Below are 20,937 nucleotides of genomic sequence, written 5' to 3' on the forward strand. Positions count from 1 at the left end.
TATAGTTTAAGTTTAAAAAATTTGGCTCTCAAAAGAAATTTCAATCGTTGTACTGTTGATATTTGGCTCTGTTGACTGAGTTTGCCGACCACTGCCCTGGGGTGATAGTGCATTTACTCTGGGCCAGCTAGATAATGCCTGTTGATCAAGATCTCAACCTACAACCTCTGTCATCAAAGTACTGGTTGGGGATGAGACTGAGATTTGACAGTGTTACTTACAAACGGGGGCACCTCTGCCGAAGAAGAGTAAGAATAATGAGTTTTGCAGGTACGGCATACTAGGCACCGATAAAAGCTGGTTCTCAGGTGGGAACACAAAATGGTGGGAAATGCTTAAAATGGTCGCTCTACCCCGCTAAACGCCCGCACTCCTCAAGCCCCTGCCCCACGCGAGGAGAGTGGGAACAACCCCGATGAAGTCATGAAATACCCCGAGCAAAGCGGTGGCGGCTAACGCCTACGGTCCAGAACCAGACACTTCCGGGTGAGTGCGACCTCCGACCTCGGCCTAAGGAAGCGCTCCTTCACGCCCAGAGGACTCTACCGCCCTCCCCAGGCTAAGCTTGGCCCAGCCCAGCCTCCGTAGTTCCTCACAGTCGCGCAGTTCCCGCCCCAGAAATATCGCGAGCTTTCCGAGTTCCCCGTACCTTCCCATCATCCTCCTGTGCTCCCGGCCTTTCCCTCTTTGGTTTAGTTCCAGTTAGAGCCGCTCGGGTAGTAGTTTGTAGTTCGAGGTGCAGTTCCGCGAGTGACGCAGGCGCTGCGCGAGCGGCGCGCGCCGACCGCTCATCCTCGACTGCCCCGCTCTCATCGCGTCTCCTCGACCCCGTAGCCGAGAGCCCGAATCTCCCTCTCACCCTCTTCCCGGTCCTCACCGCGCGCCCGAGGCAAGGGGCGGGCCCAGGTCTCCCAAAGAACCAGTACGTCGGAGTGCGAGACTAACGGTCGCGACCCTCCCAGGTGGGGGATGGGAGGGGCCTGGGAGCCGGGGCTGAGGCAGGAGGGAGGGACAGGCGCCTTGAGCCGATGGCGGGGTGGGGAGGGTGGGCGGGGGAGTGGAGTGTGGGGGCGGTCCGCCCGCCGGGGAAGAAGACTTAGGATGGCGGGGACCGCAGACGGCGGCAGTTGCGGGAAGAGGCGGGTGTGCTGCTCCAGAGGGGCGAGCCTTTCCTCTTCTCGTCGCCGTCCAACACCCTGAGCACCCCTGTCTGGGCCCCAGACCCCCATTGACGGCGCCATGGGTGACAGTGATGACGAGTACGACCGAAGACGCAGGGACAAGTTCAGGAGAGAGCGCAGCGACTATGACCGTTCGCGGGAGAGAGATGAGAGACGCCGAGGGGACGACTGGAATGACCGGTAAGACCCTTTCCCTCAGTTTTGTTCTCCGGCTCATTCTGCTGCACTCCACCCTCATTGCCTTTCCTTTTTCATTTGAGGAGGGCAGACTCTGAAATCGTTCATACTTGATTGTTTCATGTGGTTCGTTAAACCTAGTTGCTATTGGCCAAAGATTATTGAAATATCCAGAAGATCAAAGCAATAGGACTAAGAGAGTTTGAGTATGGAAAAGCAAAATTTATAAATGTACTTGAAACGTGTGCATGTCACTGTGTGTAAATTATACTTCAGAAAGGTTGGTTCAGACAAAGTAGCATAGAGTCGATTTGAGTGGCGAGGTGGTCGGACCAGTTCCCTGGCAGGAGATGATTACATTTCTTGTGGTTGTCCTGCCTAAAGTCAGAAAGGTCTTTGGACAGTGATGGTTGAGTTCGACTGTGATGGGACTAGGTCTCATTTGCCAGTGATTAGCTTTCTGGGATATTCTTGAGTTAATTATAGGTCGGGTGGCTTTCATTAAGAAACATGTGATATGATTTCAAAAAAAAAAAATCAAGATTAAGAGAAACTGGAAGATTTTGTTTTTTAAATATAAGAGGTATCACCAATATCTAATAGCTGATGGCAGTGGCTCCATTTGGAAACATTACCAGAAAAAAAGTTTTTGCTGACTTATTGTGATAACAAATCATTCGGTCTGTAAGTCGGAGTGTCTCTCTTCACTGTAGAGACTCTGGCACTTTGTTTTCTTTGGTTATTTTCTTTTTTTTTATATACTTTATTGATTTTTTACAGAGAGGAAGGGAGAGGGATAGAGAGTTAGAAACATCGATGAGAGAGAAACATCAATCAGCTGCCTCCTGCACACTCCCCACTGGGGATGTGCCCGCAACCAAGGTACATGCCCCTGATCGGAATTGAACCCGGGACCCTTCAGTCCGCAGGCCGACGCTCTATCCACTGAGCCAAACCGGTCAGGGCATCTTTGGTTATTTTCTAAGAAAGAAGGAAAGGTGTTCTGGATTTTGAAGATGAATAAGATGTAGTTTTTTAATTTATTTTTTATTTATCTTAAATATGGTTGTAAAAAGTTGATTTTCAGAGAGAGAGAGGAAGGGAGAGGGATAGAAAGAAACATTTATGAGAGAGGAACATCTTGGCTGCCTCCTGCACACACCCTTACTGGGGATCCAACCCGGGGTCTTCTTGGTTCCCGGGTCAGTGCTCAACTGCAGAGCACACTGGCCTTTGTTGCCCTTAAGGAGCTTACAGTCTTGGGGGGCAAAATGTTCTGGGGTGTATGCTACAAATGAGTACGTATGAGAGATCATCATAAAGATGGCAGCCATTGAAGGAGCATCTTTTAAGGGAGGGGAACAGTGGTGGAGGTGGTGTATTGGGGAGAGTTACGGGAAAGTAATGCTTATAGCAAGACTTGGGGAGATGAGGTCGAATTCCCCAGACATTGGTAGTGTGAAAAGCTTTGAGTTGTGGCTATAATGGGTGCAGAAAAGAGCAGATATTCTAGTATTTTTAGAGTAGTGGTTCTCAAAATCCACGTGGTCCACAGACCCTAGGGTGTGTGTGAGATTAATTACAACTATTTTTATAGTGCCGTAGTATTGTTGTTCTCACTGCACAGTGACATTTGCACTGCTGGTGCTATAGCAATGGTAGGTAAGACTGCTGGTGCCTTAGCACAAATCAAGGCAGTGGCATCAAACAAAAACAAACAAACGAACAAAATAAATAAACCAAACCACTTACACTTAATGTCCTTGATGAAGCAGTAAAACTTTTATTAAATTGGATTCTTGCATTTACATTTTTTTAATACACATGACAAATGGGAAGTATGCATATAGAAGTAAAGTGGTTATCTTGAGGAAGAGCATTGTGGGATTAAACTGAGCTGTATAACAGGTTTTTTTAAAATGTATTTTTATTGATTTCAGAGAGGAAGAGAGAGGGAGAGAGGGAGAGAGAGATATAACATCAATGATGAGAGAGAATCATTGATCGGCTGCCTCCGGCACTCCCCCAACCAGGGATGGAGTCCACAACCTAGGTATGTGCCCTTGACTGGAATTGAACCTGGGATCCTTCAGTCCACAGGCTGACCCTTTTCTCAGCTGAGCCAAATGGGTTAGGGCTTGTTTTTGTTTGTTTGTTTGTTTGTTTTAGTTGTTTAAAAATCTGAACGAGCCCAGCCGGTGTTGCTCAGTGGTTGAGCATCAACCTATGAACCAGGAGATCCTGGGTTGATTCCCTGTCAGGGCACATGCGTGGGTTGCAGGCTTGATCACCAGTAGGGGGCGTGCAGGAGACAGCCAATCAATGATTCTCTCATTGATGTTTCTCTTTTCCTCTCCCTTCCTCTATGAAATCAATAAAAATATATTTAAAAAAATCTGAATGAAATTGTCAAACTTTGGTTATCGTATTTGGGTGTTTGGCAGAAATTTTCTTGAAAACTAAGAGAATCTGTTACTTCAAGAAAAATTGTCACTTTTGTTGACAATGAGGAAGTGGAACTTTCCAGTGAAAATGGAAGTTTTGGAAAACTTGTATCTACCAATGTGACCTTGACAGCTTCCCACTATTTAAAGTCTTTTCTGAGGAGATAGGTAGTGATACTAATGAATTAATATTTTGATATTGTCTAAGGCAGTGGTCGGCAAACTGCGACTCGCAAGCCACATGCGGCTCTTTGGCCCCTTGAGTGTGGCTCTTCCACAAAATACCACGTGTGGGCACGCATGCACAGTGCTATTGAAACTTCGTGGCCCATGTGCAGAAGTCGGTATTTTGTGGAAGAGCCACACTCGAGGGGGCAACGAGCCGCATGTGGCTCTCGAGCCGCAGTTTGCCAACCACTGGTCTAAGGAGATGTGTCAAGATCCATTTAAAGATCAAGGTAGCCCTAACCGGTTTGGCTCAGTGGATAGAGCATCGGCCTGCGGACTGAAAGGTCCCAGGTTCGATTCCGGTCAAGGGCATGTACCTTGGTTGCGGGCACATCCCCAGTAGGAGGTGTGCAGGAGGCAGCTGATCAATGTTTCTCTCCCATTTATGTTTCTAACTCTCTGTCCCTCTCCCTTCTTCTCTGTAAAAAAATCAATAAAATATATTTAAAATAAAATAAAGAGCAAGGTAGAAAAATGGATTTTAATATAGCAAACTACCTCTTGTCAAGTTTTAGGTGGAACCAAATAATATTCCCAGTTATCTGAAAAGGCTATTAAAGTATTTCCTTTTCTTTTTAAAAAAAAATAGTTTTTATTGATTTTTTTTTTTTAAAGAGAGGAAGGGAGAAGAAATGAGAGAGAAACATGGATCAGTTGCCTCCCATATATGCCCTGACCGGGGATCGAACCCACAGCCATTTGGCATATGGGAACAATACTCCATTCAGCTGAGCAGCCTGACCAGGGTTTCTTCATATTTTTCAAGCAACCAAATATCACAAAAGATTAAAAATAGAAGCAAATATGAGAATCTAGCTGTCTCTGTTACAGCAGGCCTTGAAAAGATTTATAAATATAAAAACTGTGACACTTTTCTCACTAATATTTTTTTGTATAATAGCCATTTTTTAATAAAAATCTGTAATTTATGTTAATATACAACTTTAAATTAAATAGGTATTTTTCTGTTCTTATTTTGAATATAGTAAGTATTGATAGATATAATCCACGTAAGCAAAAACTCTTTAGTATTCAAACATTTTAAGAGTGTAAGGGGGTCCTAAGACTAAGAAGTTTGAAAAACCTCTGGGTTAGAGCAAAGGCTATTTTGTTGTGATGGGGATGGGGTACTAGTGACTGGTGGAGAGTCTAGGATGACAGCTAGGAACCAAGGTTTTGAACAGTGTTATGTACTGGCATTTAAGCAAGGGCATGGCATGATCGGATTTGTGTTTGAGAAAGATCACTGACTGTAGAGAAGGCGGGAGAGACAGGAGGCAGGTAAGCAGAACCCATGCTGCACTCAGAGGAGAAATGACCTAGGGGATGACAGGGAAGAGGGCAGCTTTGATAGGCTTTGAGGCATAGGATTAACAAACCAATAACAAAGTCGTGGTGAGGGTGATACTTGGTAACTGGGTACATGGTAATATATGGATATGCCGAGCATGGGAAACAGGAGGAGGGAAATAAGTTTGGTCCCATATGGTGGAAATAATAGGCTGAATTCCGACATGTTGAATTTAAGGTGACAGTGGCCATCTAGTAGGGGATTATTAATATTGGTCTGGCATCCAGGGAAAAGGCCAGGCTGGAGGAAAGAGAGTTGACCCATTAGTTTGTGGGTGATGGCTGAAGTGATAGAAGTAGGCAAGAGTCTTTTTCTGTTTAGAGGGTAGTTTTATAATTTTCAGCTTTTAGTCTGCTGTCTCAGGATTGGAAGGTCCTGTTCAGGAGTGTTACCTTGGGATATCCAACTGTGTCTTACTGTTACTTGTTCTTATCTCCAGAGAGTGGGACCGTGGTCGGGAGCGCCGCAGTCGGGGTGAATATCGTGACTATGACCGGAATCGGCGAGAACGCTTCTCTCCTCCCCGCCATGAGCTCAGCCCCCCACAGAAGCGCATGAGGCGAGACTGGTGAGGTGGCAACAGTTTATCTTCCCTCACTTCTGCTGAGAACTTTGTCATTTCCTTTTCTCAAACTTCCTATAAACTCATTTTTTTTTGTCCCTTTAAACCCTTGGGTAAGAGACCACATTCCATGTCTCTCCCTCTGTCCCATCCTCCTTTATGTTCCGGAGAGATGATTTTCTCCTCTGTCTGACTTTTGTGTCCCCCACCCTCAGGGATGAGCACAGCTCTGACCCATACCACAGTGGCTATGAGATGCCCTATGCTGGGGGGGGTGGGGGCCCAACTTATGGCCCCCCTCAGCCCTGGGGCCATCCAGATGTCCACATCATGCAGCATCATGTTCTGCCTATCCAGGCCAGGTAAAGATCTGTGGTTCTAGGGTTCTTGGGAGAAGGGAATTGTTGGGCTTGGGGAATGCTTTGGGTTGCTGAAAACTGTGGCAGGAGGTGGGTTAGATACACAGAGTGCCTGTGGGGGTAGTAGCGGTTGGTGCGTGGGGTGCGGTCCATGTGGGCAAAGGAAGGGGGGCAGCTGGCTACCTCGGCCCCTCCAGCCTCCCACCTCTTCCCCCAAAACCAAGACTTCCTGACCATCTCCCCCTCCTCCAGGCTGGGTAGCATTGCAGAGATTGACTTGGGTGTGCCACCACCGGTGATGAAAAGCTTCAAGGAGTTTCTCCTATCGTTGGATGACTCTGTGGATGAGACAGAGGCAGTTAAGCGCTATAATGACTACAAGCTGGATTTTCGGAGGCAGCAGATGCAGGATTTCTTCCTGGCTCATAAGGATGAGGAATGGTGAGTGCCCCCACTTTCTTGTGGTCTTTTCCCTGGCATGTTTCCCCTGGCCCTGCCAGTGGAGCTTGCAGCCCTGTCCTTTTCCCATTTTCCCCAATCCAGAACTTCCTGGGGGGTGGGGTGGGGGATGGGAATTACAGCAGCATTGGCTGATGGGTTCTCCTCCTCACTTCAGTGTCTGCCACAGCCCCCTATCCATCTCCCTTCCCCACTGTCCTCAGTCAGTGGGACACCTCCAGGCAGCCGGCCAGAGCCACCTATTCCCTTGGGGCAGCAGACAGACTGCTTCCCCCCTTGCTGGATTTGGGTCATTGTCATCCCTGATCGCCTGGACCCTGTGTGGCTGTGGTGTCCTCCCAAAAGCAACGAGTGAATCCAGACAAGAAAAGCAAAGATCTCAGGGTCATTTGACAGAAAAAGAATTTTAATTTTTTTCTTTTTGTGGATGTTTTAATTTTAATCAACCATCTTTTCCCCCCTTCCTGCTCCTCCTCCTCCTCATCCTCTTTCTGCTCCTCCTCCTTGAAAAGAGCCAGAACTGGGAACTACACCCGCTCATCGACGGAGCTCGGAGCAAACCCACCTCCACCCCCACCATACCCAGCCCATACATGAGCCCCTGGGCTGAGCCGCACTGCCCCGGCCAGGCAGACAGGCAGGGCACTGCTGTGCACAATGCAGCAGTTTAGCTGAATGTGATTGCTCAGGCAGTTAGTCAGTCAGGGCCCCCACCGCGGAGTCCCGCGGGGGTGCGGCATCCGGGCCGGGACACCCCAGCCAGGAGCCAGCCGGTGGCCCACCTGCCAGCATGGGCCCTGGGCGCGCTAGTTAAATCTTGAGCTCTGTTTGACCAAGCGGCCAAGGTAAAGATCCTGGAGGTGATGCCTGCAGCTTTTCTTTCCTCTTATGCTCAACTTATGGTTCTGTTAATGTCTTTCACTGTCCTCTTCTTTCTCTGTCTCACTCTCATGTACTTTTCTCTCCCTGTCTCTGTTCTTGCTCCCAGCCTAACACCCCCCCCCCCCCCCCCCTCAGTTTCTCTGTCTGATCTTCCATTTTTCCTTTTGTTTTTGATATCTGGGACTTTCTTATACTTTCTCCTTTTTCTCATGCTTCATTTCTTGTTTTTTACCCCAAAGTCCTATTTTAAATGTATTCATACTCTACCCTAATCCTCTACCCTTCTTTTCTCGCTCTCCCTGTGGGCAGTACCTGAGGTTAAAAGGGCACTTCAGTTTTTCCCTTTGGTCTTTCCCTGTACCTTCACCATCTGCTTATCTTCCCAAGGGGGGAATAATAAAGGTATCCTGCCTTTTTTGGCTTTTCCTAACTGGTAAATTTCAGGTTTCCCCCTGTCTTCCACCTAGGGATGAAGGGAGTTGGTGGGAGCAGTCCTCTTAATGACTCTAATTTGGGGTTGGCAAGGAGAGGGAGGTTCTTTGGGCCTATTATTTCCTTAGCCTTCCTCTCAGAAGCTTTGGGAAACTACACTTTTTAAGTTAGTGTCTCCCAGAGATTTAAGGCAATTGATCTGCCTTTCTAACCCCGGCCCCCCTATAATCATTACTCTTCCCAAATCTAGAGCTCTTAGTTTCTGGCTCTCCCCAAAATCTCAGAAAATAACCTTTGGTTTCTTTGGGGATATTGGGTGTTTTTATTATACCCCTCTCCCCAATATCTGCTTTTATGATCTTTTATGGGTGTGAGAGGATGGGGGCAAAGTTCTGATTTTCGTGGGCCCCTCCCCATGTCCTGGCCCTGGCCTCCAGTGACCATTTTGTCTCTTCCCTCCCCACTTCCTTCATAGGTTTCGGTCTAAGTACCACCCAGATGAGGTGGGAAAGCGTCGGCAGGAGGCCCGAGGGGCCCTGCAAAACCGACTGAGGGTATTCCTGTCCCTTATGGAGAGTGGCTGGTTTGATAATCTTCTCCTGGACATAGACAAAGCTGATGCCATTGTCAAGATGCTGGATGCAGGTGTGTGGATTGGTTTGGGCAGTGGATGTCTGGTGACCAAGGTCTTGGTTGGGAAATAGAAGCAGGTTGACAGAAAGCCAGAGGATGAAAGCTAGGACCATTGGATTGTGACTTCTGTTCCCTGTGTTGGTAGCTGTGATTAAGATGGAAGGAGGTACAGAGAATGATCTACGCATCCTGGAGCAGGAGGAGGAGGAGGAACAGGCAGGAAAGCCTGGGGAGCCCAGCAAGAAAGAGGAAGGGCGGGCTGCACCAGGCCTGGTGGATGGAGAGCGCAAGGCTAATGAGAAGGAAGACAAGAAAGAAGATGGCAAACAGGTCTGAGTGCTGGGGTCTCTGGGTGCTGCCTGTGAGTGCCAGGGGAACGGAACTGTTTCAGTTGTGCTGGGGTCCACAGGAGTTAGAGCTAGAGGGCTGTGTATAGGGTGGGGGACAGGTGAACTTCTGGGCTCAGTTGTTGAGGGGGGAGGGGTCCTCTGATAGAGGTTGTTGGGGAAATGGACATTCTCATGACTGTCTCTACCTGTAGGTTGAAAATGGCAGTTCTAGTGATGACAAAACTAAGAAATCTGAGGGTGATGGGGACAAGGAAGAGAAGAAAGAAGACTCTGAAAAAGAAGCCAAAAAGGTAGAGGATCTCTTGCATGTGGTCAGTGTCTGGACTGGGGTCCTGGTAGTCTGGCTCATCCCCTCTTGCTGTGGCTCCCACAGAGTAGCAAGAAGCGGAATAGGAAGCACAGTGGTGATGACAGCTTTGACGAAGGCAGTGTGTCGGAGTCAGAGTCAGAGTCAGAGAGTGGCCAAGCTGAGGAGGAGAAGGAGGAGGCTGGTAGGTTTTATTTTCTCCTAGTCCATTCTCTTTCTATGAATGGTGGGGCAGGTGAGATGGTGAAATTGATGGGAGGGTGGCTTTTTGAGAGAGAAGGAAGGGCGTGGGGGAGGTGGGATGGGAGTTTGACAGCTTTTCTATCTCCTCCAAAATCAATAATAAAAACTAACCAACTCCCACCATATCCTGCATAGAAGAAGCACTCAAGGAAAAGGAGAAGCCCAAGGAAGAAGAAAGGGAGAAGCCCAAGGATGCTCCTGGGCTGGAATGTAAACCCCGGCCTCTGCATAAGACTTGCTCTCTCTTTATGCGCAATATCGCACCTAACATTTCCCGGGCTGAGATCATTTCTGTGAGTGGGGAAAATGGCATTGGGGGCAGGGACAACACCCAGGCTCCATGTTTTGCCCAAGGTCGGGTGGAGGAAGAATTTGGGGGGCGGGGGCGGTACACTAGGTGGGGAGAAGATAATCTGACACTGCTTCTGACACACATCCCTATTTCTGTAACAGGGAGGCTCCTTTCCTATGGGCCCGTGCCTTTCCAGGGCTGGTCCTGGTTGCACCATTTGCTTTTAAATGCTGTTACTCTGAAGCTCTTCGTTGTTTTTTCCTTGTCCGAGTAAAGACTAAAGGCAGTTCCCTAGGGTCCTGAGGATAGGGGGGATTGAAGGAAGATGTGAATCCTTAAATTACTAATGGGGTTTCTGTTCCTCTGCTTGTCCAGCTTTGTAAAAGATATCCAGGCTTTATGCGTGTGGCATTATCGGAGCCCCAGCCTGAGAGGAGGTGAGGGATGGAGAGAAGTGTGACCCTGGACACTTGGAGAAAAGGTGCAGGGGGAAGGTTAATGGCCAACATCACCTTCACCCCAGGATTATGTTAACATCTTTGTTCTTGTTTAGGTTTTTCCGTCGTGGCTGGGTGACATTTGACCGCAGTGTTAACATCAAAGAAATCTGTTGGAATCTGCAGAATATCCGAGTGAGTACTGGGAGCAGGACTGTTGTGAGGAAGAAGTGTGGCTCTCTATGCTGCACACCTCCGAATGCTTTGTTCATTGATTGCTTCTTTCATTCTGCCTCCTATTCTTTCATTTTGCCCCCTATTTCATCTATTTAGTCTGCTTACATTAATTGTGTACTCTTGTCTCTGGGCTAGGCTCTGGGACTGTTAACACACCTGATCCCTGTCCTCAGGGAACTCACAGTCTAATCACTGGTGCTCTCAATAGGGCCAGTCTTTTGAGTTGCTGCTTCTTGGGCAAGTGTTGGTAAGCTTTCTGTTCTTCCCAGCTCCGGGAGTGTGAGCTGAGTCCTGGTGTGAACAGAGACCTGACCCGTCGCGTCCGCAATATCAATGGCATTACTCAACACAAGCAGATAGTGCGCAATGACATCAAGCTGGCAGCCAAGCTGATCCATACGTTGGACGACAGGACCCAGCTCTGGGCCTCTGAGCCGGGGACACCTCCTCTGCCAACAGTCAGTGACTCTCCATAGAATTTTTTCAAAAGCAGCCAATACCCCCTCATCTGTGGGCATCTCTGGTTTTCCAGGAGAACAGATTGGTGTTAGTGATTATTTGTGGGCTAATGTGTAGAATAAATACAAACATGAAGACAAATCCTGAGGCAGCGGTAACAGGTCAAGTGAGCCTTGAATTCTTTCAGCCTCACCTTGCCTTTCAAATTGGGTTCCTAGGCTACCTACCCTAAGGGGCTTTCTCTGCCTCACTTGCTTTTCTTCTCCCTCCCAACTAGAGCCTGCCCTCTCAGAACCCAATCTTGAAGAATATCACTGACTACCTGATTGAGGAAGTGAGTGCTGAGGAGGAAGAGCTGCTGGGGAGTAGTGGCGGGCCCCCCCCTGAGGAGCCTCCTAAGGAAGGAAACCCAGCGGAGATCAACGTGGAACGAGATGAGAAGCTGATCAAGGTGCCAGTGAGAGCAGAGTGGGATGAGAACCTGGCTTGGGGTGATATAGGGCGAAGTGTGGTGAACTCATGGCTTTTCATTTCCCGTAGGTTTTGGACAAACTACTCCTCTATTTGCGCATTGTGCATTCCCTGGATTATTATAACACATGCGAGTACCCCAATGAAGATGAAATGCCCAACCGTTGTGGCATTATCCATGTCCGGGGACCCATGCCACCCAACCGCATCAGTCATGGAGAAGGTGAGCTCCCCACCTGAGTCTCCTCTAGTGCCCCTTTCTCCCTGGCTGGTTTTAGTTCTGCTCTGAAGCAGTGCTCTGTCACCTTCTCCTCTAATCCCCTCCTTGCTTATTCCTTGCTCTGGCTTCCTTTTCAACCTGCTGTCTGCCTTTGTTCCCAAACCACAGTTCTAGAGTGGCAGAAGACGTTTGAGGAGAAGCTGACTCCACTGCTGAGTGTGCGGGAATCTCTTTCAGAGGAAGAGGCCCAGAAGATGGGTCGCAAAGATCCTGAGCAGGAAGTGGAAAAATTTGTCACCTCTAACACCCAGGAACTGGGCAAGGATAAGTGGCTATGCCCTCTCAGTGGCAAGAAATTCAAGGTCTGGGATATTAGTTATGGGATAGGTGGGAGGGAAGGGTGATTATTGTGGGGTCTGGGGAGTTAGGGAACTGCTTGTTCAGTTCTGACTCTTTCCTCTGCATCCAGGGACCTGAGTTTGTACGCAAACATATCTTCAATAAGCATTCGGAGAAAATTGAGGAAGTGAAGAAGGAGGTAGCATTTTTTAACAACTTTCTCACTGATGCTAAGCGCCCAGCTCTGCCTGAGATCAAGCCAGCTCAGCCACCTGGCCCTGCCCAGAGTAAGATACGATCCATGAGGGTCTGCCACATTCACTCTCCCTTGACTCTTCAAGGACTCCTGGTTCTTTATCCTGTTGTCCCCTGAAAAAGTTTCTACCTTACCCCCTCTGGCCATATTCCTAACAGCTAGTTGTGTCCTGTCTCCCCCCCAGACCTCCTTCCCCAGTAATTCATGTCCCTGTCTGTGTTGTACTCCCCCCAGGCCTGACTCCAGGACTCCCCTACCCACACCAGACTCCCCAGAGCCTGATGCCCTATGGCCAGCCCCGGCCCCCTATTTTGGGGTATGGAGGTAAGTATAGGAAGGTCTTGAAAGGGCTTGGTTGTGAGGGGTTGGGAGAAAGCAGCTAAGATATAGTTGAGGTCATAGGTTTTCAGCTCAACACTGATCTTTTTCATAGCTGGTGCTGTCCGCCCTGCAGTCCCCACAGGAGGGCCTCCATATCCCCATGCCCCTTATGGTGCTGGCCGAGGGAACTATGATGCCTTCCGAGGCCAGGGAGGTTATCCTGGGAAACCTCGAAACAGGTGAGAATGAGCTAAGATGTCCAAGTTTTCTTGCCCTCTTCAAACTGGGACCCTCAACTCTCATCCCATTTTATCTCTTTCTTATCTCACAGGATGGCCCGTGGAGATCCACGGGCCATTGTCGAATACCGTGACCTGGATGCTCCAGATGATGTGGATTTCTTTTGAGCCATCGACTTTCCCTCACTCTCAATACCATCTATACTTGTGACTGCCTTGTCCCATCCAGCTCTTCAGAATTTTTTGTACGTCCAGCCCTACTGCCAATAAAAGCACTTCTGCAGTGATTCCTCACCAAGTGTATATTATATACCTCCCCAAATCCTCCCAAACATTGGCTGGGGCAATGGTTAAGCTGGGCCTTGTCACTTTATTGATGCCAAAGTTTCCAGGCTCTACTGGGACTTCCTGGGGGCCTGGCATCCTGCAGTCTCTAAGCCTCTGCCCTTGAGAGTGTGTGGGGCCGGAGACAGTCCTGTTTTGGGAACGTCTCAGTCCTGGGGAGGCAGCTGCTTTTCAGAGTTATGGCTGGTCAAACACAGGTTGTAGAAGGACTTGGAGTCAAATGTTGTGCTCACCTCTCGCCAGCCCACCCACCCAGCAATCTGTAGTTCAGTGGGGTTTTTTGGAGCACCCCAGCAGTGAGGGTCCAATACCAGGACGAAGGCTTTGGTGCCTGGCCCCAGACAGACTCCCAGCAAGGCCTTAGACTGGGCATCCGCATCCCCCCCAACCATTACAGGCCCTCCGCCCCCTGCGAAGTGGGAGTGAAGTCTCTCCAGCTCCCCCTGAAGCCCAGCTCCACGGGGAACGTGGCATAGGCGCCCCTGGGGTCCTCCGAAGTACTCGAGGCAGAGGCTGGCCTCTACACAGCCGATCCAGTCCCTGGAGCCGCGGAACCCAGGGGGCTTGTCACCCATGTCCTCCAACGCGGCCTGCACGTCCATCAATCCGGGAACACCCACGGGCCGGCCATGTGGCCACGAGCACAGCGTCTGCAGAGTTCGGTATCCGCAGCCCCAGCCCCGGTCGTCCAGGCCGTCGCAGCCATAGTGATAGTAGAGGTAGTGGCCCGAGAGGACGGCCAGGCGAGCGGGGCCGCGGGCGGGTGGCGCAAGGCCCAGATGTACGTCCTTCAGTGGCTCCAGGGCGGTGGGAAGTAGCGGAGCTGCAGAGTTAGGGCGGAAGTAGCGTCTGGCGGCGTGGAGCGAACTCCGGGGAGAATTCAGGATCTAGCACTTACTCTCGGCCGGCCCAGGTCTTGGGCGAGCTGCGGGCAGGACCGGTGCGCAGGTTGGGTCTTAGGCGAGCTGTGAGCAGGACCGGAGCGTAGGTTCTGGCAACAATAGCGCCGGGCAGCACGAATCAGTGGAGGTTGCACCGCTAGGCCCCGAGGACCTGGTGGCCTGTAGGGTTCCCACAATGCACCGCCGCCCCGCCCCACCGTACCTCCCTTCTGACTGCGCAGACGCGAGTTCTCCTTGCGGGGTGGCGCCTTGTGTCCCAGCGCTGGGTGGGCCAGAACGTAGGTCCCAGCGACCACCCCCATCCCCTGAGCCCAATTGGCTAGGCGTTCTGCCCTACCGCCCCCAGTCGCGCACACACCTTTGGCTGTAACAGTTTATTGGCAGCCCAGAGGGGCGAAGGCACCGCGGGGTCGGGGGCTCGGCCGAGACATGCAGAGGACCAGGAGCCCCGGGGGAAAGTTGGGGTGGGTCTAGGGCTCCTCTGTAATATCCCAGCCCTTAGATAAATAGTATATACAACTTGGGGACCGGGGGGGGGGGGGGGCGGATAGGGCGGCAGAACGTGGGGTCCCGCCTGGGTCACAGGTCTGAGCAGCGGTCCTGCTTGCTGTAATGGTCAAACTGGTTCTTCCAGTGCACCATGTAGGAGCTCCAGCGGTGGAACTCGGCCTTCCACTGGCGCTCCGCCTCGTCCAGCGTGTCTGCGGCCAGGGCGCCCGACAAGTGGGTGGGAGGAGGACGTGGAGGAGGTCGGGTGGGGGTTGTGAGTGCAGGAGGACACAAGGAGCGGCACGTGGGATGGTGGAAAGAGGATCAGGTGGATGTGAGAAACACGAGAGACCGGGAGGATGAGGGTGGAGGTGGGGCCAGAGAAGGATTGGCGGGAGGGAGGAGAGATGGGGAGAAAATGACCGGAAGACAAGAGGACAGAAGGGATCGGGCGCGGGGAGCATCCGTGGGTTAATGGGAAAAAGAGAAGAGACAGAAACGGTTGACGGTTATAGCCCCACGGGGAGTTGCTAGCTAGCCCCGAGTCTTCCCTCTCCCCACAACACGTCTCAGGCTCCAAGGAATAATTTTATAAAAAAAGAAAATGGGCTTTTCCATTTAAACAACAAAGGCGTGTGAGTCCCTGAGACGGATCGTAGGTCAACCCTCCCCCACGCCCTGTCCAGTGTGAGCTTCTTGGTTTGAGGGGGAGGGGCGCTGGGTCGGAGATCCCTGAGTGGGGCCCTCCCCCCGGCCCGACCACTCATTAGAAGAGGGGCCCCCAGAGGCCGGAGTGGAAGAGGCCGTGGTCACAGCCGCTGGAGCCGGGAGAGGAGGAGGAAGAGGAGAAGGAGGGGCAGGGGGAGGCCGGGCCTGGGCCTCGGGGCAGCCTCCCCGTGGGCGGGGCCTGGGCAGGTGCTGGGAGCCTTCGAGGCTGGTGGGGAGAAGAGAGGGGTTACACCCCGCCGGCTTCCACTCCCCTCTCTCTCTCCACGCCCCATTTCTTGCCCCTGGGCCCAGCCCCTACCCGCTGGCCCTACATACCGGTGGCGCTGAGCAATTTGGGTAGGAAGCCATTCCAAAAGGCGCAGGCCTGGGCTCGCAGCCCCCGCCGCACCTCCAGAGGCCGCAGGTTTAGGCTCACGTACTGCTGCGATACCCCCGTGTACTGTGGCCACTGCGGGGCTTTAGGGTCCCGGGGGTCATTGGGGTCCCTGTGTAAATAAAGGGAAGGCTCAGCCTCAGTCAAGCCTGCCCCGCCCTGAGGTTGGGGGATGGAGATGAAGAGGAGGAGGCAGGTGCTTCCAGACCCCATGCCCTCTTAGCTCCAAGGGGAGCCCCATCCCTTCCCTCCCACTGCTGCTTTAACCCTTCTTTCTCTTCTCCAGTATCCCTCATCATCTGGAGTCTGCCCTCTTTCTGTCTCTCCTCTCCATTTCCTTCCATTTTCCTGCCCCATCGTTGTCTTTGTTTCTCTCATTTAAAAAAATTGGTGATTTATTGCGCTCTTGTTATGTAAGCAGGCCCAGTCCTATCTCTACAAACATCACATTTACTTTTGACAACACCCATGTGACACTGGATTTATTGTCCCCTTCTTCAGACAGGTAAACTCTGTGTGTGTGTGTGTGTGTGTGTGTGTGTGTGTGTAATAAAATCACCACTGATCTAATTGATCCAGCTTTACAGTTCACGCTCTTAACTGCTGTTGTAATTCTGTCTCTCCTTGTCCATCTCTTTTCTTTGCCTCCCTCCATTACTGTCCTTGATTCTTCAGAATCTGCCACCCCACTTTCTCCTTCCTTTCTCTCCCATTCTCCTTTGTCATTCTCTCCCCCGTTGTCTCCTTTCCTTTGTGAACTCTCCCCTCTCTTTCTGGCCCTTCCTCTCTGTCTCTGCTTGTCTTCCTCCCCCTTTCTCTTTGTCCTCCCAGCCTCCCTGGCTCCCGGAGGCCATCCACCCTTTGGCACTGCTAACCCTGTGCGGGCGAAGTTGGCCCAGTATTTCATCAGTCGCTGGGCAAAGGCTCTCTCCTCAATGGTGTAGTTTAGCGAGGGTTCCAGAGGGAGCCCAAAGATGAACTCGATCTCGTAGCCGTGGGGCACCCCCATCCAGGGGGGCCAGGAGAGCGTAGATGCACGATGTTCAAAGATGTAGGCATAGACCTGAGCACCCTGGGCGGCCAGTCGCCCAGCCAGTTGAACCACAGGGCACACGACATTGTGGTCACCCACCACATCACTCATGGCCTCCCTCAGGCGAGCCGGGTCCTCAGGGTGCAGCCAGTCTGTATAATGCAGGACCACAGCCTCGGCAGCCAGGTCACTCACCTGGGGGACCCCGACCCGCACCCCGGCCAGGAACTGGGCCCGGCTGATGAGAGACTCGTTGTCTTTGCTGAAGCCTGGGGCCCCGTAAACCAGAAAATAGGAGCCCTCATCCTTCACCACACCCACCAGCACCTGGGGGAACAGGATGAAGGAATAGGGAGGGGGTGGAGGCAGACACAGACAGACAGGCAGACAGAAACAGATGGACAAAGAGTCAGAGATGGACAGTTCCAGACCCAGAACCATGGAGGAAGAGAGTATGAGATTGGGGGACGGAGAGGAGAAAATATACCCACATTTTCTTTCCTCTCTGTCCCACTGGCCACCCTGGGATTGAGCCCTCAGGGAAGAGAAGCCTTTGCAAGTGTCCCCAGGGGTAGGGTGGGTAAGTGGGAGAACAGGCATAGAGGAACCTTTGCAAGGGTCCCCAGGGGTAGGGTGGGTAAGTGGGAGAACAGGCATAGAGGAACCAGCTCTACCCGCTCCAGCCACTAGTCACCTGCAGGCCGTGGAAATCTCCAGTGTTGATGAGGGCCTCCGGGTTGTCACTGAGGAAATCTCCATCTACCACAGGCACAAAAGAGAAGCGGAAGACACTTTCCTGAGGCAGCACATGCCACTCGTGGTCCACCAGGTCCTGAGCTGGCCGTGTCCGCAGGCAGGCGACCAACTCTGTGTCATTGCTACCAGCCCCACCTGGGGGACAGCCTATGAGTCGAGCCAGCAGTGTGGCCCTGCGGCGGGCCTCTCCCATGCTCACCGTAGCCCAGGGCCCGTTGGGTGCACCGCTTTGCAGCACAGCCCTGTGGAACAGGTCCCGGCTGGGTGGGGACAGGAGGTGCATTCCCACAGAGGCGGCACCTGCACTTTCCCCAAACAGAGTCACTGACATCGGGTCCCCCCCGAAGGCTGCCACATTCTCCCGCACCCATCGCAGGGCCAGCCTCTGATCCAGAAGACCCACATTGCCTGGTGCCTCCCGGCTCCCTGGTAGGGCCAGGAAGCCAAAGGCTCCCACCCGGTAGTTCATGGATACCAGCACAGTCCCCTCTGCCTGGGCCAGGAAGCGCCCATCATACACGTCCAGCGAGGAGGCCCCACTGTAGAAGCCACCCCCATAGATCCAGACGAGGACAGGGGTGGGGGTCTTAGGCCGAGGGTACGGTGTCCACACGTTGAGGTAGAGGCAGTCCTCACTCAGCTCACGGTTTGGGTTCCACATCTCGGTGCCCTCAAAGCCAGGGTACAAGGTGTCCACGTATTGGTAGCAGACACTTTGGAAGGCTGTGGCATCTAGCACCCCTGGCCAGGGTCGCTTGGGCTCTGGTGGCAGAAAGCGACGGGGGCCTACGGGTGGCTCTGCGAAGGGGATGCCCAGAAAAGCAGAGACAGGGCCCCCAGGGGCCATTAGGCGGGTGCCCCGAAGCCGGCCCCCACGCACCATCACCAGCAGCTCCGGGTCCTCTGGGCGCTCAGCCTCTGCCCCTCCTCCCAGGAGGAAGAGGAGGAGGAGGAGGAGGAGAAGTGGGAACGGTGGGAAGAGAGTATGCAGGGGACACCATGGGGGCCTCATGGCTGCCAAGGCAGGCAGATGGCTGCCAAGGCAGGCAGGCGGCTGTTAGGAGAAAGAAAGGCAGAGGGTGAAGGCCTGAGGCTGCCAGGAGGGGATTAGATAACACTCTTGCCCAGGGGTTATCGCTAAGCTGCAGAGGAGGTGGGGCAGGTTGGCAAAGAGGAGGAGAGAAATGGAGGGAAGGAGACAGACAAGCAGAGACAAGGACACAGGCAGACAGTGAGAAGCCGGAGGGGACAGAGATCAGGCCCATGCGCACCCAGACAGACAGCTGTAAGCAACGGATGAGACCTGCCAAGCAGACCCTCCCTGACCCACAGAGCACCCACCGCCCTCACCTCCTTCCCCCCGCTGGGTGGGCTGGACTGGGCCCAGTGTGAGCCTTGTGGGCACCCGCACCAGAGGCTGCAGTCCACGCAGAGGCCACCCGACAGGGGTGGAGCCCTCGATGATGGGAGGTGCCAATGGGGGCGCGTGCGGTGGCGTGAAGGCACAGCCTCTCCTGCGTTGGCCAGGGCTGGGGCCCTGGAGGGTGGGTTGGGCATTCAGGGTGTGGGAGCCGCAGGTCCTGGGGCACCCAAATCCTGCCTACCCCACACCCTGCCCCGCCCAGCCCGCCTCGTCCACTGTCTGGCACAGCGTGCTGGTACCCGTGGGTGCCCATCAGTTGCGCACCCCGGTCGCCTAGCCTCCGCGAACGGGTTCGCCAGCCTTGGACCCCAGGACTCGTCCCTCATTCGTCTGATGATGCTGTGCACACTGCCGCCAGCGGGGGGCAGTAGAAACCGATAAAATAACGGCGCTCCCCGCCCCAAGCAAAGGAGCAGAAAACTTGGGGCGGGGGTCTGGGGGCTGGAGGGCATTGCGGAGGGGTCTGAAGGGCGAACCGGGACGCCTGTGTTCTCCGAGCTCCGGAGATCCCCCGCTGCAGGGGGCGGGGGCGCTATTTTGGGGCCGCAGCTGCTGTGGTTCCGGCATCTCCAGCCAAGGGATCAAAATTCCCCGGGTCGGAACTCCCCCCTTCTCGCGGCGGTCACCCCGCACCCAACCCCCGCCGCCCTGAGCTGGGGTGGTGGCGGGGCTGAGATTATCTAGGAAACCCGAGTGGGGCTAATTATAACTCGGGGCTTCCGCTGAACCTCCCCTTCCCCCAAAATAGAGACGGAGTCCCCGTGGGAGGGGGATGCCTGGGCCAGGCAGGGGGCTGCGGCGGGGCGCTGGGGTCGCGGGATCGGCGGGGTGGGTGGGGGTGGGGGTGGCAGCCGGACGCCAGGAACCTGCGCGGCCTGGGTTCCGCCCTCAGCAGGGGGCGTCCGTCTTCCCGTGGCCTCAGACTTGAGGACTAACGGGGTCCTGGGCGCTCGGGGGTCCCCACAGGAAAGCGGGAGCTGCGGCGGCGGCCAGCCCTCCGGGGTGCCGGCTCCCGCACCAGCAACCGTACGTCTTCGGCGGCGAGCTTAGCGTGAAGGCTGAGTGTGGGCGGCGGGTGGGGGGCGTCTCTGGGCGTCCGATTAGGGGCCTGGATCCCTCCGGGAAGGCGCCGTGTCCCACGGGCCACGGGCCGCGGGGAGGGGGGTCCGGAGCCGGGCGGGAGACTCACCTGAGGCGGCCGAGCCGGGCCGGGAGCGGGAGGCGGCCGCTGTTCCCCCCGCGCAGGCTGAGCCGACTCTGACAGCCGCCTCCGGCCCCCCGCACACACCCCTCCGGCCCGCACCGCGCCCCCGCCCACTGTCTCCGCCCCCGCCACTCCCCACCGCCCGGGGCTGCCACCTCCTCTCTCCCTCCCTCCCTCGGAGCGGAGACTCGGAGACCCTGGGGCCCAGACGGACGCCGCTGACAGCCGCCGACAGACGCACAGACACGCGGTGACAGACGCGACCCAAAGGCCCGGCGGTGGCGGCGCAGACACCCGCAAGGACAGACGAGCAGAAGCGCGCGAGACAGACACGCGCAGACGGACGGTCTCATGCAGTGACAGCCGCGGACAAACGCAGGGACAGACATTCACAGACGGACACTCTCGGACACGGTGGGCGACAGCTTCGTTCGGGGCCGGGGACCGGATCCATTAGCATCCCTGGCCCCGACGCAGCCGGGATGGCAGGCGGGGCCGCCTCCGAGGCCCCGGTGGCCCCGGCGGAGAAAAGGTGACATGGGACACTCTCGGGCGCAGCGGTGGAAATGAACATGTGCACATAAGATCACAAGTGGAAACGAAGGGGACCCCATGAAGGAGAGGAGGGGAAGGGACTCGGGGAGGGAAGGTCAAATGGTGGCATGCACAAGGGTGCGGGGCGAGCCCGCACTCCGCCGCAGTGGAAACTTCGGGAACCCCTTGGGTGGGTTTGCGCTGTTCCGACGGGTGACCTCGGACGTTCTTCCCAGGGGTCGGGTAGGGGCATGACATCACTAGGCCAGG

At 53.8% G+C, this 20,937-nt stretch overlaps 3 protein-coding genes across 11 annotated transcripts; 1 reads left to right on the plus strand and 2 right to left on the minus strand.

Moving 5' to 3' along the window:
* Positions 1-671: 671 nt before the first annotated feature.
* Positions 672-13,166, plus strand: SRRT (serrate, RNA effector molecule). Of its 5 annotated transcripts, none has more exons than XM_070412706.1 (20): positions 672-962; positions 1,222-1,361; positions 5,821-5,949; positions 6,159-6,305; positions 6,555-6,743; positions 8,551-8,720; positions 8,854-9,038; positions 9,250-9,348; positions 9,432-9,549; positions 9,747-9,901; positions 10,276-10,337; positions 10,454-10,532; positions 10,844-11,032; positions 11,311-11,484; positions 11,574-11,727; positions 11,893-12,086; positions 12,194-12,350; positions 12,542-12,643; positions 12,753-12,879; positions 12,972-13,166. In XM_070412706.1, the coding sequence occupies exons 2-20, from the start codon at positions 1,240-1,242 to the stop codon at positions 13,045-13,047; spliced, it is 2,628 nt and encodes an 875-aa protein (XP_070268807.1). In that variant the 5' UTR covers positions 672-962; positions 1,222-1,239; the 3' UTR covers positions 13,048-13,166. The 5 variants fall into 5 exon arrangements, with proteins under 5 accessions (XP_070268807.1, XP_070268809.1, XP_070268804.1 ...); XM_070412708.1 differs by having other exon boundaries at positions 12,554-12,643; XM_070412703.1 differs by having other exon boundaries at positions 673-962; positions 9,744-9,901.
* UFSP1 (UFM1 specific peptidase 1) lies at positions 13,167-13,917 on the minus strand. The gene has a single exon (XM_070412714.1). The coding sequence runs from the start codon at positions 13,824-13,826 to the stop codon at positions 13,371-13,373; it is 456 nt and encodes a 151-aa protein (XP_070268815.1). The 5' UTR covers positions 13,827-13,917; the 3' UTR covers positions 13,167-13,370.
* Positions 13,918-14,014: 97 nt separating this feature from the next.
* On the minus strand, positions 14,015-20,682 carry ACHE (acetylcholinesterase (Yt blood group)). 5 transcript variants are annotated; one of them, XM_070412710.1, is made up of 7 exons: positions 20,119-20,679; positions 19,194-19,277; positions 18,857-19,043; positions 17,445-18,560; positions 16,593-17,077; positions 15,660-15,829; positions 14,015-14,827 (listed from the first exon to the last, which is right to left on the minus strand). In XM_070412710.1, exons 1-7 carry the CDS (start codon positions 20,520-20,522, stop codon positions 14,706-14,708), a joined length of 2,568 nt encoding a protein of 855 aa, XP_070268811.1. In that variant the 5' UTR covers positions 20,523-20,679; the 3' UTR covers positions 14,015-14,705. The 5 variants fall into 5 exon arrangements, with proteins under 5 accessions (XP_070268811.1, XP_070268810.1, XP_070268812.1 ...); XM_070412709.1 differs by lacking the exon at positions 14,015-14,827 and adding an exon at positions 15,191-15,549 and having other exon boundaries at positions 20,119-20,682; XM_070412711.1 differs by lacking the exons at positions 14,015-14,827; positions 19,194-19,277 and adding an exon at positions 15,191-15,549 and having other exon boundaries at positions 20,119-20,682.
* Between the last annotated feature and the right edge of the window lie 255 nt (positions 20,683-20,937).

This window comes from Myotis yumanensis, unplaced genomic scaffold, assembly GCF_028538775.1.
Source record: "Myotis yumanensis isolate MYYU_CA2020_CCGP unplaced genomic scaffold, mMyoYum1.0.hap1 SCAF_4, whole genome shotgun sequence".
Classification (NCBI taxonomy): domain Eukaryota; kingdom Metazoa; phylum Chordata; class Mammalia; order Chiroptera; family Vespertilionidae; genus Myotis; species Myotis yumanensis.